General features: G+C 43.0%; 1 protein-coding gene across 1 annotated transcript; it reads right to left on the minus strand.

Annotated features, from left to right (window-relative positions):
- Positions 1 to 792: 792 nt before the first annotated feature.
- Positions 793 to 15,893, minus strand: slc6a3 (solute carrier family 6 member 3). The gene is made up of 15 exons (XM_086217323.1): positions 15,525 to 15,893; positions 14,898 to 15,108; positions 13,728 to 13,859; positions 10,669 to 10,885; positions 9,335 to 9,473; positions 8,959 to 9,093; positions 8,070 to 8,173; positions 7,259 to 7,383; positions 6,149 to 6,261; positions 5,840 to 5,968; positions 5,619 to 5,718; positions 2,977 to 3,077; positions 2,619 to 2,786; positions 2,447 to 2,518; positions 793 to 2,342 (listed from the first exon to the last, which is right to left on the minus strand). The coding sequence occupies exons 1-15, from the start codon at positions 15,609 to 15,611 to the stop codon at positions 2,319 to 2,321; spliced, it is 1,857 nt and encodes a 618-aa protein (XP_086073449.1). The 5' UTR covers positions 15,612 to 15,893; the 3' UTR covers positions 793 to 2,318.
- Positions 15,894 to 18,483: the final 2,590 nt, after the last annotated feature.

The following is an 18,483-nucleotide window of genomic DNA, read 5'->3' on the forward strand; positions in this document are numbered from 1 at the left end:
TATTCAGAATTCAATTGAAATAACGCTTCAAAGCCAGAATCTCAGCTCGGTAAAGGAATCAACTTTAGCTGTGTTGCTGATATCTTACCGCTTCCTGTCGAGAAAACAGTTGCTGCACTGCACTCACCTGTTCGCTCCAACAATGTAGGCTAAGTATATATGTCAAATTATTTCTTCACATTTTGATTTCATTCGCAACACGTCAGCTTTATTCCTGACATCCATCCATTTTCTTCCGCTTATTCCTGTTCAGGGTCGTGGGGGGGCTGGAGCCTGTCCCAGCAGCCTTCAGGTGAGAGGCAGGGTTCACCCTGGACAGGTCACCAGTCCATCACAGGGCCAACATAGAGAGACAGACAACCATTCACACTCACAGTCACACCTACAGTCAATTTAGAGTATCAATCAGCCTCGTCCCCTCTTGATGTCTTCGGACTGTGGGAGGAAGCTGGAGTACCAGAGAGAACCCACACAGGAACAGGAGAACATGCAGACTCACATAGAAAGATCCTGTGCTGGAGCCGGGACTCGAACCCGGAACCTTCTTGCTGTGAGGCGACAGCGCTGACCACTGCACCACCGTGCCACCTTACTCCCAACATGCAAAACTCAACCAATCTCTACTGTCTGATACCCTCCTGGAAGAAGAGGGACTAAAATGTGGTAGGGAGAAGAAACAGAAATAAGAGGGGGAAAACAAACTAATTACAAAAAAAAAGGACATTGTAAATATAATTATTTATACTTTATTTGACGGTACGAAACAAAGTCATACGGTCAGAAACAGCACAAGGCACAGTACAGCAGCACAGGCATACAGTGTGGGACAGAATGAACCCTTCAGGGTTTCAATGCACCACAAGGTGGAAGCAAGGAATTTCTGACTAATTTGAAAAGGGTTTCTGATTATTTTCCATGTAATTCTCATCGAGAACTTGAGGGCTAATATGTATCAACTTCACATGAACAAAGCAATAATCAATATACATCATTTAGTTGGTCTTGTTATTCAATGTCATACATTACAATACAATACACGCCCCTCTACATTACATGAACCTACACAGATAGAGAACTTAATTAACTTGATACATTACATGACACCATTTGCAGTTCAATAAAAAGCAGCTTTTTTAAACAGTCTTGAAATACTGAATGATATTCTGTAAACGGTAAAATTAAAGCTTGTATGCATTTTGATAGAAACATGAACGTTTTAGCGTTTGAATACTTTGGGGATTGACAGAGCGACAAATAACGACTTCAACAACAACAACAAAAAAAAGGGTGAATGTGGTGATTTGAACGCGTCGATTCGCATGCGGATGAGCCGCTAACGTGGATTTGACAGTCAAGTTGTCCACGAACAAGAAAGAGAATCCCTTTGGCAAAGTTCTGACGCGACAAAGCTACATCTGAGTTAGATGCTTCTATCAGCGGCGATGGTGTTACTTTTGTGAGCGACAAGTATTTTGAAATCAGAAATATCTTTTTTTTTCATTTAACGGCATGATGTCGGCCTTAAATTCACCCATTATTGGTAAAAATAATAAAAGCTACTCCGTTGCAATTGAATCCATTTGTAACTGATGACTCATTGTTTTGTGTGCAGTGTTTTCCAGACTGATTCTAACTTGAACATTATATTATTTTGGTCTTTTAAAGAAGCAGTTGTTCGAGCCATTAAAATCTTGTGATGCAAACAAAAGTAGGCATCTTCTTTCGGCAAAATTTGCAGGAATATCATTTATGCTAACAGTCCCAAAAAAGAGACCGTAAACAACAAACATGAATCAATTAAATCAACGAGATATAGATGGGGATTCAGGTAAAAAATAATAAAAATAAGTCTAAAACGATGATATTTGAAAAGTACTTTAGCAAGGAATTCTGCGATACCGTGTGTATCACTGCAACATGTAGGGTAACAAAATATTTGATGGCACCAGTTTTACTGCTTCATGGTCACTCTGCACTCGACAGTGTAAAGTCAGCCGTTCTCACCCTTCGCTGCCTCTACACAAATGAGCTACAAGTGCAAAGTGAAGACAACCGAAATGCTAGAAAATGACACGCCGTCTGTTTGAGGAGAGTTTTGAACGGACGGAAGTGGCAGGATGAACACCACAGTAGCTGTTTGACTGAACCAACGGTGAAGAGAGGCTCAACCCTCAGTCGCACACATGCACTGTTGAACTTAAAGTACACTACAGCTTCTACAGGTTTTTATCGGCACTTTTAAACTCCTAATCGCTGTGCATGCATTCCTCCCTCCAGTCTACACACTCATGCTCTCTCTCTCTCTCTCTCTCTCTCATTCAGACTACCAACCAGTGATGCAGCTGTGGAGGAAAAGGGAATATGCCAATGAAACCAAGTGCACGCGTCTAAAGTACAAATAATAATGTTTGAAAATATGATAAATGAAATAGACCAAACTACTTACTGTGAACTGCCGAACCTCCCCGTTGTCTACCAAATGATGTTCTGTCTCCGGTGTGATGGCGTACGCCAGTCTCTGTTGACACAGTTCCAAAGGTATAAATCACATATTTAAAAGTAAAACTTATTTTCGTCATTAAGAATCCTGACCAGAAGCCTTGGTAGCTCGGACTTACATCACAAAACTTTCCAGGCAGTGTGCAAAGTTTGTAGATGGCGTAGAGAGGCACCATGGTCATGGATGAAATGGCCAGACACCATCCCACCATGGTCGCCCACGGAGGGAACATGTAGGAGCCGTAGGTTGGAGGGTTGAACGTGGCAAAGCTCACCACCACCATAAACTAGCACACACACGTCCATCAGTTCAAAGGTCCGGGGTTAGGATTCCATCACCAGAACAGTAACATCATCATCAGTGTCGACATGTTGCATTGAAACGGAAAAACCGCGTCGATTCCTTTATCAGCTTTTCAGGTTTATCTGGTTGTACAGATTTTTTTTTTCTTTTTCTGATTTTGTGCACCGACTCACCAGGAGGAAGCAGGGGCTGACAAACTTCCAGCACAGCCTCCAGTATCTACCGGGCCTCTGACCGATCATCTCCTCAATGTCGTCACTGAAACGGTCCACCCCTGCGACAAAGAATGAAACCTGTTTTTTTTTTTCTTTCTTTTTATTCACTCTTGGAAATAAATGTTCATTAATGTGTAGATAAATGAATCAAATCTAGTTGAGTGTCTTGAGCAACACCTCAAAAATGATTTGTGCTTCTTTCAAAGACAGAGAGGTTTCTGAGTTTCGTTCCGGCTTTCGTCAAAGGCAGAGATGATCTCCATGATCCGATAATGTCATTCCGGAGCAGTATTCCTAACAGCTGCAGGGAGAACATTTGTCCTCTAAACTCACTCACATACTTTCTACTAAACAATTTTTTACGACTGGATTTTTCAGTCAGTTTCTAAAAAAGTCGTGTTGTTTTCTGTGCATTTTAAAAGTTGATTCTCTGAAACTAATCTTAATATTTGTGTCTTTCAATAGAAAGGTTTCACAACCTATCTGGCCCATACAGAAGCCCTGAGAAGCAAGAAAAGAGAGGTAGTAAGATGATAGGAAGGAGAAGAAGATCATTTTTCTTTCTTTTTTCTTCCAAAAAACAGTTCATCTCTGAATCCGGGTTCATTTTGTTTGACAGAGTCATTTTAGTGTTTCTTCTTGTAATACTCATTTTGGCCACAGGAAGCAGAAGTGTACCATTGCCCTCAAGTTTAAAGAGGTCTGAAAAACCTTTTTTTGCCCCTTTTTTTAACATGTAGTGTCAGTACAGTTGAGTTCTTGTTAGGTTCGGCACCTCAAACCTCTCTTAGTCTTAAAAACCTACTGCAAAGTTAATTTTAAGCACAAAAAACACGTACGACTGCCGCTTCTGCGGTGAGACACACTGTGTCATAATTGTAATAATAATTAATGGTACTTGTCCCCTGGCTTCAAAGTTCTGTATTTGTTGGTACCAACCACCGCCTCATGCTGCCCTGATGCAGACTTCTTCAGGACCACCCCCCATCACTGCTGAACCACAGAAGAGGCTCCTACTTCACGTTGGCGTTACTTCCAAACACCTGGTAGTAGTTTCCCATGTTTTCAGCGATCGCCCTGAGAATTTACAAGTCACAAAGTCACTCCTGTGCAGAGCTCATTTCAGGAAGCTACTAGACTTCATGATACTTCCACAGATCTCATCATTTTCCCTCAGCCCTCCGGCCTGGAAGGCATCTCTCATGGCCCAGGAATTTATTGAGAATGACTAGCAGGTAGCACAGCTAGAAGGAAAGACCACAGTGGCCAGGGGTGAAAGGTTCCTGTCAGCAGTTATGAGGAGGGAAAAAGGCCCACTGAAGCCTTAGGCTTGATTTATCTGGCTTGCCAAGGTCACGACCCACTAAAGTGGGCCAATATGCAGACCCAGTGCCTGAGGCCTGGTTACTACTCAGCCCTTTATGGATCTCTCAGGCAGGTTCGAGAGGCATGCAAAAAGAAACTCAAGACAGATCAGGTCAATCGTTTTCCCTGACCTTCAGATTGTTTTCAGAATATTTTGTGCATGCTGATGTTTCAAAATGGGGGACAAGCATTCACACAGTATGAAAAGTCACTTTTTTTGTTTGCGACGAAAATACAAGTGAATAATGGAAATAGTTAATCATAAAAGATTCATAGTTGTGACAGTTTCAGTCGTATTTTTTGTTTGTCGTACGTTTTTGATCATGACGCTAATTCTGTTTTGAAGGCGTGTATTCATATTCATGGTAGTTTGAAGTCCATTCATTCATCTTTAGTAATTATTACCTCATTAAAGTAGGAAGTCACATGATGTCAATCAAATAGGGGGAAAAAAAATCTGTATGAGGGGGTTGACGTAGCTGTGTGAGAGAGTCACGTTGGGGGCAGCACTGAAGGAATCTAATCCTGTTTCATGGCTGGTTGGATGGGATGAGTGACTGCTTACCTTGCAGCTGCAGGGGAAGCCGACTGTTGACCTCATGTCACCAGTGGTGTGCTGCCTTCTTGTCTCCTGTGCTCACTTTAACCCAAACCTTGAACTTTTCTGAAACCTAACCAGTTGTTGCTGTTGTTTTTTTGTTGTTTTTTTTAACCTTAACATCATCCCTTTTTCAGTTAGTTGTTATTATCTTAGGTCATTCAGTAGGATTGGAGTCAGACTTTTTTTTTTCTTTTGGTTTGATTGCTATTAAACTGAACTTTAACTCTAATGTTATCGACACACGATAAAACATTACCTTTCAAGACAGTTTACCTTTTCTTTGGAGGTGAAAGTGGAGATTCATCTATGATAATGAGAGATGATAAGCACGTTGCCTACTGGTGGGTGCAGTCGGCCCCGTTTGATAGCAGCAAGATAACAAAATGATAATAACCATTTAATAGACTGATAACAAATGAAGCAGGTGGCCTGAGTCTAAAGGGGCAACAAGCCTCCGTGTGAGTCCACATTCTAGCGGCTGGTTCCTCTCGGTTAATAGACCCGTGTCGCGCCGAAGCACAGCACAGCTACATCAACAGATGTCTCATCAAAGCTCTAATCTAACATCCCACATTGCTCGCCATGAAAGCGTGAATCTTCACCTTCCGCCACATCTCCCGTCAATTTCTCTCACCATAAAACCAAGCGATGCCGATGGCTTCAATAAGCACTCCAAAGAGAATCGATGTCCCTGCTGCAAACTGGTCCAGCAGAGTAAACACGTACATGCCCCCCTAGACACAGAGAGAGAGAATACGGTCAACTGATTTATTATGTTTTAGTAAACCAGAGACTATCTGGTTTGCATAAACCAGACTTTGTCGGAATGAAAAAAAATACTAGTTTGATACTTGCATTTGTGACACAGAAGAGAGAAATGAGGAAGGTGGCGACGACTATGAAGAGGGTGAAGAGTTCTCGGTGCTTGTGGAGGAATTTGAACTCGTCAATCAACCCTGTGATGACCGACTCCATCCCGCCCATCTGTGACGGAGAAAACTGTAGTCTCATACTTGCTGTACTGCAAAAGTATTTGTTCTTCATAAGAAGAGTCCATATTCAGCACCTCCGAATTTTCTCAATTCTTCAGTTTCCTATTCTGTGTGTGTGTGTGTGTGTGTGTGTGTGTGTGTGTGTGTGTGTGTGTGTGTGTGTGATACTCACAGCACTGTCGATGCCTAAAGTCAACAGCATGATAAAAAAGATAACTGCCCACACAGATGAGCCAGGTAATGTAGCAATGGCTTCTGGGTAAATAACAAACACCAAACCAGCACCTAAAATAAAAAGAAAGAAAATAGAAAGTAAGAAGAAATCAAAAGAAAAAAGTTTGGTAAAACGCATTTCACAAACAAACAGAGTTCAGATTCATCTTTGTATACACACAACCCATCAGGGGAGGAATACATGGTTGGTGTGCAAATTCTTCAATGATGATGGATGACCGGTGCCATTTGAGTTCAGACACCACTGATTGCAGTCCTGGAAACTAACCAGAGCCCATCTGAAATATTGCTGACTCATGGAATACTATTATTAAAGAATGCGCCCTCTCTCCTCTAGCCACCTCCAACTTTCTTACATCCCACTCCACCTTGCATGAAGGAGGTCGTTTGTTATTTTTTGACAGGTGGGAGGGGCCAGTGGTAGGAACCCCTCCTGCTGGGAGCCCCAGACATTGTTGCAGTAACCATGACTGTGACATTTCTAGCTCTCCAAGCCCTTTCCACCCCAATAATGTCATTCTCATCTTTCTTTACCTTTAAATTAGGGAGGTAGACATGATGGATTTTCTTGCTATGGATTTTCATGCTATGGATGCTATCCCCCCCCCCCCCCCGACCCTAACGGAGGCTGTTCTTGGTTCTCGATCAGCCGATTGTTCTGGAACCAGTTTACCTCACTGACAACTTTAGCAGTCTTAGCAAGGAGCACAAGGCAAGTAACCCTCAACTCCTCAGCACCATGGACAGCACCACGGACGGATCAAGCCACTGAGCTACTGATATTTCCCAGCCACCATCCGAGGGGTCATTGATCCTGACGTGCTCAAACCTCAGTCAGGTTAAAGGATCAATGACTCAGGCAGACGAGACTGAATTATTTAACCAAACAAGCCCTCTGCACTCTCACTCTCTCCACCTGGAGGACACATGGGGGGCGTTTAGTCAATTTGCCAACGAGGAAGAATTCCACATGCAATGAGATGTGTTTGAGGAAATCTGTAGAAATACTCGAACCATATGTCACACGCACAGACACATAACAGCCTACCGTCTCTGGCAACCTTGTCCAGAGCCACGTTGTGTTTGTAGGACATGTAGCCCAGGAAGGAGAAGACCACGAAGCCCGAGAAGAAGCTGGTTAGAGAGTTGATGGAGCTGGTGATGATGGCATCTCTGGGTCCATCAAAGCATAAATAAGAAGATGATAAAAAGATAGAGGTGTCAAACAGTCAGTATTTACTCATTTGAGGATGTCAGGTGGTGGCTTCTGCGTGAAAGTAATGCAAGTGAGGGCAGGTTTTGATTACAGGATGTTTAATTTTATGGATTCTTCATGCGCCGTGTGTCTCACCGTCTCCTGGTGAGACAGTCTAACTTCCCTCTGTTCTACAAATGACAAAGTTAACAAGAAATAGAAATAAATGAATCGATCCCTGCAGAATTACAACAAACGCCTACATTCACACAAGCGAATTATACATTCACATCATCTGTATAAGTAATTGTCATGAACCTAAACTGTTATATTTTCAGCTCAAGGTGGAACTGTCAAGGTGAACAGTGTCATGAGTCAGTTGTTAGAAAAAAAAAGGGGGGGGGGGATAAAAGCCTCCTGTAGGATGTTGATGATTTTCAAAGCCAGTGTTTTCATTGGTATTACGGCTGTCTGTTGCACAGCATGGTGTCAAAGACATGGCGGGTTTCAAGGAGCTTCAAAGGTTATTGTAATTCACCTGCTGCTGTTGCGTGTGTGTGTGTGTGTGTGTGTGTGTGTGTGTGTGTGTGTGTGTGTGTGTGTGTGTAGAGGCAACACCCCATCACTGCTGAATCTCTCTTAACCTCGGTGTCCGTGTCTTTACCTGTAACAGTTGTTGCTGAATTTGTTGTAGCTGGAAAAGGCGATTAGCACACCAAACCCCACTCCCAGCGAGAAACAGATCTGCGTCGCTGCCTCGATCCAAACCTGTGGAGCAACAGGGAAAAAAAAAAGCACACTTGTGTGAAGCGGCAAACAAAAGGCACAGGAGAGGAAAAAAGCCATTATTAGGGATAATTGCAGGAAACTCATTCAACAGCAGTAGATGAAAGACGCTTGTGAATACGGGGGGTAATTTTGCAAATTACTGCTCCATGCATCTATCTAATCTAATTCTCCAACTGCCGCCATGCATCTCTCCATCTCTTTCTCTCTCTCGCTTTCTCCCTCATGCACCATCACACAGTTTTCAGACCTGCGTGCTTACTAATTGCTATCAAGGTGAATGTGATGTTGTTAAGGTGTGACTGCATGATGCAAAGAAAAGAAAAATATACTCTTTATTTTCTAGGTGGTACTTGAAACAATGTTGTGGTTAATTTACCAGCTCATACTCAAATATTAAGCATTAATCCAACAGTTTTATCCAAAATAAGCTTGTGAGATAAATCCGGGCTTTTTCCTGTTCTACATTGATTTATTTGTCGATCAAAATTGCAAGAGGAACCGGAAAGTTTTTGTGTTTAAATGTGCTGATTATCTAGTTTGTAGCAGTCGTCCTGCCTTATTTTCCTTTTTCTCCCTTCCTTTTCTCCATTCCTATGATATACTTTGTTCTGAGCTCACTGCTGGCCTGATACGGTATACATATTTATTTATGTGCATTTAATTAAGGAACATTGTGCAATCAGTTTAAGTATTTTCCAGTTACCGCTTTGCCACTGCTTCTTATGCAACCCCCCCACCTCCCTCACCCCATCTCCCCCACTCACCTTGGCATCACAGAGTCTCCGGAAGTCCACAGAGAGGTAAGCCTTAATGCCGTCGATGGCTCCAGGCAGTGTGACTCCTCGGAGCAGCAGCACAGTCAAGACCACATAGGGCATGGTGGCGGTGATCCACACAACCTGAATGGGTCACGGAAGGAAAACACACACACACACACACACACACACACACACACACACACACACACACACACACACACACACACACACACACACACACACACACAACAGAGCTACACATTTAAACCTGGGAGTATGGCCACACACAAACAAGCAGCTAAACGCACGCATGCAAGTTTGAGTGCTCATGTTTAACACTTTCCTACCTGGTGCCCACATTATCAAACATGTCATGTCCTACCTTGCCAGAGGTCTTGACTCCCTTCCACAGACTGAAGTACAGCAGGACGATCACCACAGCCAGACAGGAAGTCAGCTGCCAACGGGGACGACCCAGATCATCGATACCATTACTGTCCTGGATGTGCAGAACCCCTCGTCTACGGGAAGACAGAGTCAGACGGTCCTATTCAGAGTTCTAAAGTATCTGAGAACACAAATACATGACACACAGTCCAGTGTGTCCACTATGGCTCCTATGCAGAGATGTTGGATTTTCCTCACCATGGCTTACTGACTTGACCTCTAACCTTTAGTGCAATCTAAACCCATAGATTGATGCATTCTAGTAAAGGACAGTACAAACCGAGACCTGATTCTTTACAGGCTGCACAAAACTGGCTTCAAAACAACCTTAAGAGAGCTGCCTGGATTTAACAGGGAATATCTTGGTTCATCACTGCCAACAGATAACGACACCGATTGCTGCAGGAAAGGTTTTTGCAAGAAGAATATTTTGTCAGTATAGGAAAATTATATTGGCATTATAGAGTCCAGGCAATATACTATTTGCATGTTACACCACGCTTGAAGTTGAACGTGTGCTTTAAATTCTAATTAGATGACACCTGAAAGTTTATAAAAATACCAGAACATTCTTGATGCTGATTGTTTCAGAGGCAGCCGAGCAGACGAGGCTGAACGCACCAGAGCAGCGTTCAGCTGATCCGATCAAATTGTCTGCAGGTGCTTGTATGTTAATAGCACGCTGCCATCTCAGCGGATGAAATGCCTCGACTGTCACAACAGAACAACCCCTCCGCTTTTCGGAAGAGAAGACACCTGGTCAGCGTCACCCGCAGGGGAGCTGCAGGTGTTGCTTGACTTCAAAGTCGACATCATCACCTGAGGTTTATTTCTGTGTGTTATTCTGTTTCGAATATTCAGAGCGAGATATTCTGAGAGTTGCAGTGGCTTCAAAGTAACACGCTACCGCCGCAATGAACCAAACTTCTTGAGGACTCCCTGCCGGGGATTTGTTGTGGGTGGTATATGGGACAAGACATGAAGTTTTTGGATCTTGAACATGTATGTAAGTGTGTTTGCATTTGACTAAAGTCACGCTCAAGTTATGGATACATAACAAAAACGCTAAATATAAAAATGATCATATTATAGTTCAGTCCGGACCTCTGTAAAAGAGTATGTCATGCTTTCATGGTTCCAGTATAACTTCTTTCCAACACCATCATAGGTCCTCCAAGCAGTATATTTAATCCAGAAAAACAAAAGTATCAAATGTACAAAAATAAAATGCACACATAAATATTCAAAGTGAGTTTCAGCCCAACTCACTCAAAGTACTCCTGAGCTGGTGTGGCTTTGTAGATGTCACTGACTGTGCTGTTGTCGGCCCAGTCGGAGCAGTTGGGACTGTTCCAGGTGTTGTTGCAGTGAACCCAGGGCAGCTCGCTGGTGAACGAGGAGAAGAGGTAGAACAACGCCCAAGAGATGATGACATTGTAGTAGAAGCCGACGTAGAGGGAGATGAGGATCACGGTGAAGCCGACACCTGTCAGAGGTAGAGAGACGACCCAGGTTATTAGACGGGGGGGCACCTATTCTTGTTTGTCTTCAGGTCATTTACAGTTTCTCTCATCTCGCAGACCAGAACAGAATTTCTCTAAACTCGCGCTCATCGTTAGCTTCTCTCTCAAATGATTCTATACAAGTGTCTGCTGTTTCCTACATCATCAGCTGCTGATGTCATCTTGATCTGATCATCTCTGCATTAGTACTGGTCAAGACGTGTCAACAGCTGAACCAGCCTGTGGATCTGCACTTTACTATCAGACTTTAATGGGTTAAATACATCCTGAGATGAGGAATTTTAACAAGTCAGAGGTGCAGCTCATGAACCTCCTACTGGAAAGACTGACCACAGCAGCGCAACAGAGTTACTCAATGGAATTCTAAGGAAGTGAATATAGCCTGACTTCATCCATGGACAGGGTCCACAGCCAGGACACTGCAGGAAGGAAGGATTTCTGAGTCACGTGCAATTCAATGTTACAGATTGACGTGCAGAAACATGGAGGAGCAAAGCAAACAAGGGTGAACACAGTAAAGCTTGAAAACCTCTCTCCTCTGTAGTCCTGCATGAAAGCGGAGTGTAACTCTCTAACAGCCACGTACAGCAGTGGATGACGCATGATGATAGTTGATGATACACACCATACAAGGGGGGAAAAAAGCGTTCCTTGTGTGTTTTCAATCCCTAGCATCAAAACTTTCATCTGAAAATAATGAAACAGCGCTTTTCAGTGACCTATATGTCTAATTTCATTTACTGTTTTGAAATTTTGTGTTGGATATTTTAAACTAAAGGTTGTTTTTTTTAAAGCAAGTTACGGGGTTTTGCAGGTCATCCACTGGGTTTTGCTGGTAGAAATGATGGTGCTGTTTTGCAAATGTGACATGATGATCAGAGTGGTGCGCAGGCGGAGGGACGCGTCCACCAGTGGTCGAAAATGATCCGATTTCTGACCGTAGTTGCAGCTGGTGGGATGGAGAACGTCACAGCTCATCAAAGTTTAAGGGGCCAATAAATAATAATCAGCGAGAACCTTTGCGGTAAAGAAGAAAAGGGTTTGAATGTATTGATCAGAGACCTTGGCATCTCTTTCTCAAAGGGGTACTGAAATAAATCCAAAATAAATAGATAGAAAAACTCAGCTGATAAGCAAACATACAAATACACAGTAATACTATTACGACTACAAATCTTATCAATGATGTAGAAAATGATACAGTAAATCACCTTTTTACTTCATGTATGTCTCATTTACTAATATTTTTTAACAAGTCAGCAGAACAACACTTGAAGTACAAAAATATGGAGAAGCAGACACAGTAGCACACACACCTGCGGCCCTCATGGGAGTTCAAGTTTCTGCCCTCTGAGGGAAAAAGTTTGGGGACTCGTGGAATAAATGATGCGGTCTTTGAGAGTCTTTGCAGCAAAAATAATACACCTTCAAAAAGGTCAAACTGTGTCTCAGCACGACAGCAGGAGCAGCTCCTCCACGCCTGAGGTGTGACCACACAGAAAACACCACAACTTCTAAACACGGCCTCAATTATCGACACATCTACCCTTTCTACAAATGTGAAACTATGTCCACTCTTCTAAGGCCAAATGTAATTGTTCAGCTTTGCTAAGGAGCATGACCACAGCGATGCCCTATTGATTCCTTTGTAGTGTGGATGTGATATTTGTCCCTCTTTTATGAGCGCCACACGCAGTCGTGCCATCTCTCCATCTCTATCTGTCGCCCATCCTCACTCCCTTTTCTTCAAATGCATTGATCCTGAGAGGAAACCAGCTTGTTGATCAGAATAATTACTGTCAATATGGGCATGCGTGTGTGTGTGTGTGCGTGCGTGTGTGTGTTTGAATAATTACTGTTATCTCCCCCACTGAGAGAACGAGAGAGAGCATGTTATTAAAACGTCAATGTACTCAGTGGGTCCCTGACAGACGACACATGTTTGCACGCACACACACGCGTGTGCACACACACGCGTGTGCACACACACACACACACACACACACACACACACACACACACTGTAGGCCACCTTCAGATCCACAAGGACACAATCTAACAAAAGGCAGTGACATACAGTGATGCAACAGATGGTCTGATTGTAATAATGGCATTTCTCATGCATTTGTTTTATGAATTTTTTTAAGTGAAATAGTTTAAAGTTCTAAGTCAAACAACCATTTTACCAAGAAATTTTATAAAAGACCAAAACATACATACCGTAATTCTATGATAAATACCTGTAAAAAAAAAAAGAAATAAAGTGTGGAAGGGAGGATTGCTCAGGAACAAGAAGTGATCTTAATGTCTGTGTGTCTGGCAGAGCTTGGATGACATTCTTCTTTTGTTTATCGATGTGTTGAAAAGTACCTGCGGAGTGTGTCAGCCGGTATTTGACAGAGGAATTTGGACAATCAAGACAAGTCCTCTAAAAGCCTAATTTTCATTCGCTTTCCATCTGAGTGCCAGCAGAACCTGATGTTCTGGGAGGATAAACAATGCCTGTCGCTGCGCAGCACAGAGTCGAGCAAACAAAAGGAGACTGGCATGTGGATGGGCAGGCATGTGGGCAGACAGGAAGACAGACTGCAAGTATATTATCAGACACATGTAGGGAGATGGACAAATGGACACTACTCATACCATGACGGAGAGAGACAAGGGTGTGTGTGTGTGTGCGTGTGTGTGTGTGCTTGTGTGCGTGTGAGTGTGTGTGTGTGTGAGAGAGAGAGAGAGAGAGAGGGAGCGAGAGAGAGAGAGAGAGAGAGAGAGAGAGAGAGAGAGGGAGCGAGATGTCTCCTCTACCTTTAAATATGGGACATATCTTCCAGACCCCTGCAGCCCCCTCTCTGTTGTACTGTCCCAGAGCCAGCTCCATGTAGAACAGAGGCATGCCTGCTATCACCATGAAGAACAGGTACGGTACCAGGAACGCACCTACACACACACACACACACACACACACACACACACACACACACACACACACACACACACACACACACACACACACACACACACACACACACACACAAGGGAGAATTCAGCTCTAAGTAAAGGCTTCTTATCCTTACCTTATAAAACAGTTACGTAATTTAGACAAGATTAGTTTTTTATTGATACACATATAATGTAAACACAGAAATATTCATAACTATGCAAAACTTGGGGGATAATTGATTAACAAAGTTTAAAAAAAATTACCACCCGAATTAAACACATTTAATTGTTTTAATTTTGAAGGCCCAACACAAATCCCACCTTGTTGAGTGTGAGGAGAATCTGCCCGGCAGAGGAGTTTCAGCTGAGACTTTTCCTTTTATTGTTACATTTCTTCTTGTTATATGGAAGCTTGTGATTAGTTTTTAATGTCATTATCTGGACATCACAACTTAATTATTGCTTTATCCAGGGACAATAAAGCTTGTTGTCTTCCGATGATATCCTCTTATCTCTGCATAAAAATGGTTATTGCATGCACAGCTCTCCTTTGCTTCTGTCATGTTAAATGCATACAAATACAACACTGACCATGAATCGCCTCTCTACTTGACAGCCGCTAAATTAGACAATCAAGCCCCAAGAAAATAATTATAACTTCTTATTCAAGTCATAATATTTCCTCAAACACACAGGTATGACAACATGCTAAATCTAAAGACGTACAGTGTCTGTTAAAAGTGGTGACATCATCCTCTATGGCTCTAGTATCATTAACAGCCCTTAAATGTGATGAGAGCAGGATGTTCAACAGTCGTAATTAGTGGCTTTGATTGTTGGCGCTAATCTACTCCGTGCAGCTGTGGGTTTTTTTTTTTCTCACCATTTTATTCTGTTTAAAGGGTTAAAAAATACCTCTAACAGCAACCCAGGGAGCTGATATACACACCTGCATACATGTGTAAACACTCAAGTGTGTGTACGTGCAGGAAGGTGGGCTTCTGCCCGGTCATGTGACCCAGCCAGCTCTCTCACCTCCTCCGTTCTTGTAGCAGAGGTAAGGGAATCTCCAGACATTAGCCAGATCCACTGCAAACCCGATCACTGAGAGGAGGAAGTCGATTTTCTTCCCCCAGGTCTCCCTCTCCTCTTCGCCACTGGGGTTGGTCTGAGTGGCAGGTGGAGCCACCAGGGTGGTTGAGGTAAACTGAACACCATTCTTCTCCTTCACAAGGATCAGCTCCACCTGAAAGGTTAAAGGTCACTGAATGTTCCCAATCAACCCGGATAGCTCCTTGAAATATGATGATATGAGAGCAACCTCCGCTTGATTTAGCGTCATTCTTTGCTACAATGTTTCACATTTTCATCCCACCATCATCTCATGACCATGAGGAGCTCCACATGAACAGGCAGATGTCATACATGTAGCCTGCTGTGCACGCCATCTAATGTCTGAGCACAGGGTGAACCAGTCACACATTTCATCATTCTCTCACTTCCTACACATCACACTTCCTATCACCTCCACCAGCGTGTCATGCTTGAGCTGAGGTTTTTCGCCTTCTGGGCATCAGTGGAGCAGAGTAGTAATGAAGCTTTTAATTACTATTACATTTCTACAGCCAAATTTTGATTTAAGTCTGCAAAAACTGCACTCACCTCTTTGGGGCCCATGGTGTTGGAGGTGGGTTTTTCCGGGGCTACAACCGAGGACATGAGGCCGACAGGGACTCTCTCTGTCAGCATGGAGGCATGCACAGCTTTCAGGAGGGAAATAACAGTGGCTGTGGCCCCGAGAGGAAGCTGAAGAGAGCAGGAAATTCAAACAGAGCAAATCCCGCAAAGGAACTTCCAAAAAAAAATAAAAATAAATAGAAAAAAATCTGAAAACATTCTGATGAGTCTGATTCTTATGGATTCTTCTATGAATGAATGAATGTCCAGCCATTAGACTAAAAGCAATCAGGAAGGATTGGGATCGCGGCTATGGTTAACAAGAGGGTGTGCGTGTGTGTGTGTGTTGGGGGGGGGGGGGGGGTGCGTTGCTGCAAGGCCAACACAGTCTGCTCATTTCATTTCAGACTTGTTGATCGCCATTTTACCAGCAACTTGTTTTAGAGACACGTTATTCACTAGAATAATCATAAATAGCGTTATTTAGTTGAATTTATGCTGATTTTTTTGACTTAGTTGTATGATCATCTCTATAGAAATCTGCACAAGCATTTACACAATTAAAATATGGATTTTGTGATTGCTAAAGCTGATGATGTACCTTTAGTCCCATGAAAGAAGCCATTGGTGTCATTTTACACACTATTCTACAAACATTTCAACATGAATCAAACATGCTGACAAATTCAAGATAACATTCTATTCATTTTACCACAAGAGAGCGTTGATCCACTGGTTATAGCCAAATCACTTACTTCATATAAAAATACTCACGAAAGACTGAAACTGCAGAACTTACCTTGATTATAGAACAATCAAAAGCTTCTCCAGTTTCCCGTTTATTTCCAGTTGTGGTGATTTTCTTCGGTTTGCTGCAAATTGCTGCTGCTAATATTCACGAGAACCATTCCTGATAAGTTAGAGACGCATCCTGACTGGAGAAGAAAAAAGCTGATAGTGGAAGAAACAGAGGAGGAAAGATGGTGAAGATAAAAAAGAAAAGAGTGTAATCTAGGATGAATTGGAGAACCCTCCCGCCCTCCTTGGCTCCAGTGACAGACACACAGAGACCAGAGAACCCTGTGGTCTGCTATGGAGATCTGTCTGGGGGACCACTCTTGAAATATGAGAAACAATCAACACCCCCCCCCCGTCACTCTCCTCCCTCCCTCCCTCCCTCCCTCCATCTTTCCCTCCCTCCCTCCTTAGGCTAGCTTTGTCTGTTCCTCCTCTTCTCTCTCCAGTCGGAGCATATTTTCTCACCTGATGTTTGTATTCTGGAGGACTTTTCTGTATGAAAATTGTCAACATTGAAGGCAAAAAAAAAAAAAACAACAACCCCAAAACAAAAAAAACATTTGTTTTACAATTACAATAAATATATTGCAGTTCAATTCAAGCACTTATGACTATCAACTTCATTTCTATCGTCCTCATGGTTGTGAAATAATTATTATTGTTTGTCAAATCTCGGTAAAACTTCCTTCATGACCGCCTCATTTTAAAGACAGAATCAATGGTTTATCCAAAGCCAGGGAACAAATGAGGTGAGAGGTTAAAGATGCATGTTTCTGGAAAGTGCAAATTAACAGAAATTGTTGCAAGATTTTAAGCATGAGGTTCTTGGTTCGATTCCCACCTTCGTTGCATCTCGCTTCTCAACTCTCCTTCTGCTGTCCAATACAAGCATATAATGGCTGAAAAATAGATTAAAAAAAAAGAAGGATAATTTTTGCTCTTTTAAAGTGATCTGCCCTTGAATTGAATGGGTTCTTCCATGGCTCGTACTACACCGCTCCACTCTGCACCACAGGTTTGGAGACATTATGCCAGTATAACAGTTTTTGTATAATCCTGCAAACAGGCAGGAAAACATCCTGAAAGGACCTTGTCTCAGTAGGAGGCTGATTAAGAATGTAGGCTTTTCTAGGGGTCTTTGGCCTGTTAAAACACAAGCACCCGCTTAAAGTAGTACCTCAGACTCAGCTCTTATAAAACCACAGTTGACACTTTTCCCGCTATTCCTCTCTACTTGCTTCTCCTCCAAATACACCCGCTGACCCACCCACCCATCCTGTCAATTGGCAGAAATCTCATTACCTCTAATGTCAGATGGGCCTGACACCCAGACCTCACCCATTTCTAACTCAACCAAAACAGGACTGAGGCATCAAATAACACAATCAGCCAGCTCCCCACGGACAGATTTATGACCTTCATGGCCAGAATGCTTGTTGTTGTTTCCCAACCAATCACAATGATCAATCAGCCACTAAACACCAACACTAACCGCTGCCACAATGCGCACACACACACGTACGCACACCTTTTTAAAGTGCATTCATCAATCAAACCTCAGGCCTCATATTAGAAATCGTTGGAAAGCGTGGTGGATGTATGATTTTTCCGATGGAGCTCAGACAACAATGAGGTGAACATAATCGAGTGTCTTGTTTTCATAAATGCAACAGCTGAGACCCAGAGAGAGGGGACGGGTGAGGAGAGGGGGACACAGTGAAAAGGGACAGGACGCGAGGAAGGAATGGCAGAAGGGGAAATGGAGCGGAAGGGCAAGAAGTGGTGTCAAAAAGAGGCAGACATGAGATGATTGGAGTGTTTGATAGTGTCTTAATGCATTCTTTAGCCTTTAAAGATCATCTGTCCTCCAAACAAGGCCAGAGAGACAGAACCAAACGACGAGAGGCGCACGCAGCAATTCCTGCATACGCTGAAAATGTACTTTACGATTTAATGGGCTTTAATGAGTTGCCGCACGAGTTGTTCTCCAGAACTCAAGTCTTTCCTTCCACCTGCCTGGCTTTGTCTCAGCACTGCTAAGAAGGAAGAAACAAAGGAGGAATGAGAACAAATTCTTAGTCTATTAAGGCACAGCTGTAACCACTGGTTCCAGACAATTAGAAACACCCCCCTCACACACCCCGCT

Source organism: Aulostomus chinensis, chromosome 11 (assembly GCF_037954235.1).
Source record: "Aulostomus chinensis isolate RoL2024-O1b breed Wild chromosome 11, RoL_Achi_v1.0, whole genome shotgun sequence".
In the NCBI taxonomy this organism is placed as follows: Eukaryota; Metazoa; Chordata; class Actinopteri; order Syngnathiformes; family Aulostomidae; genus Aulostomus; species Aulostomus chinensis.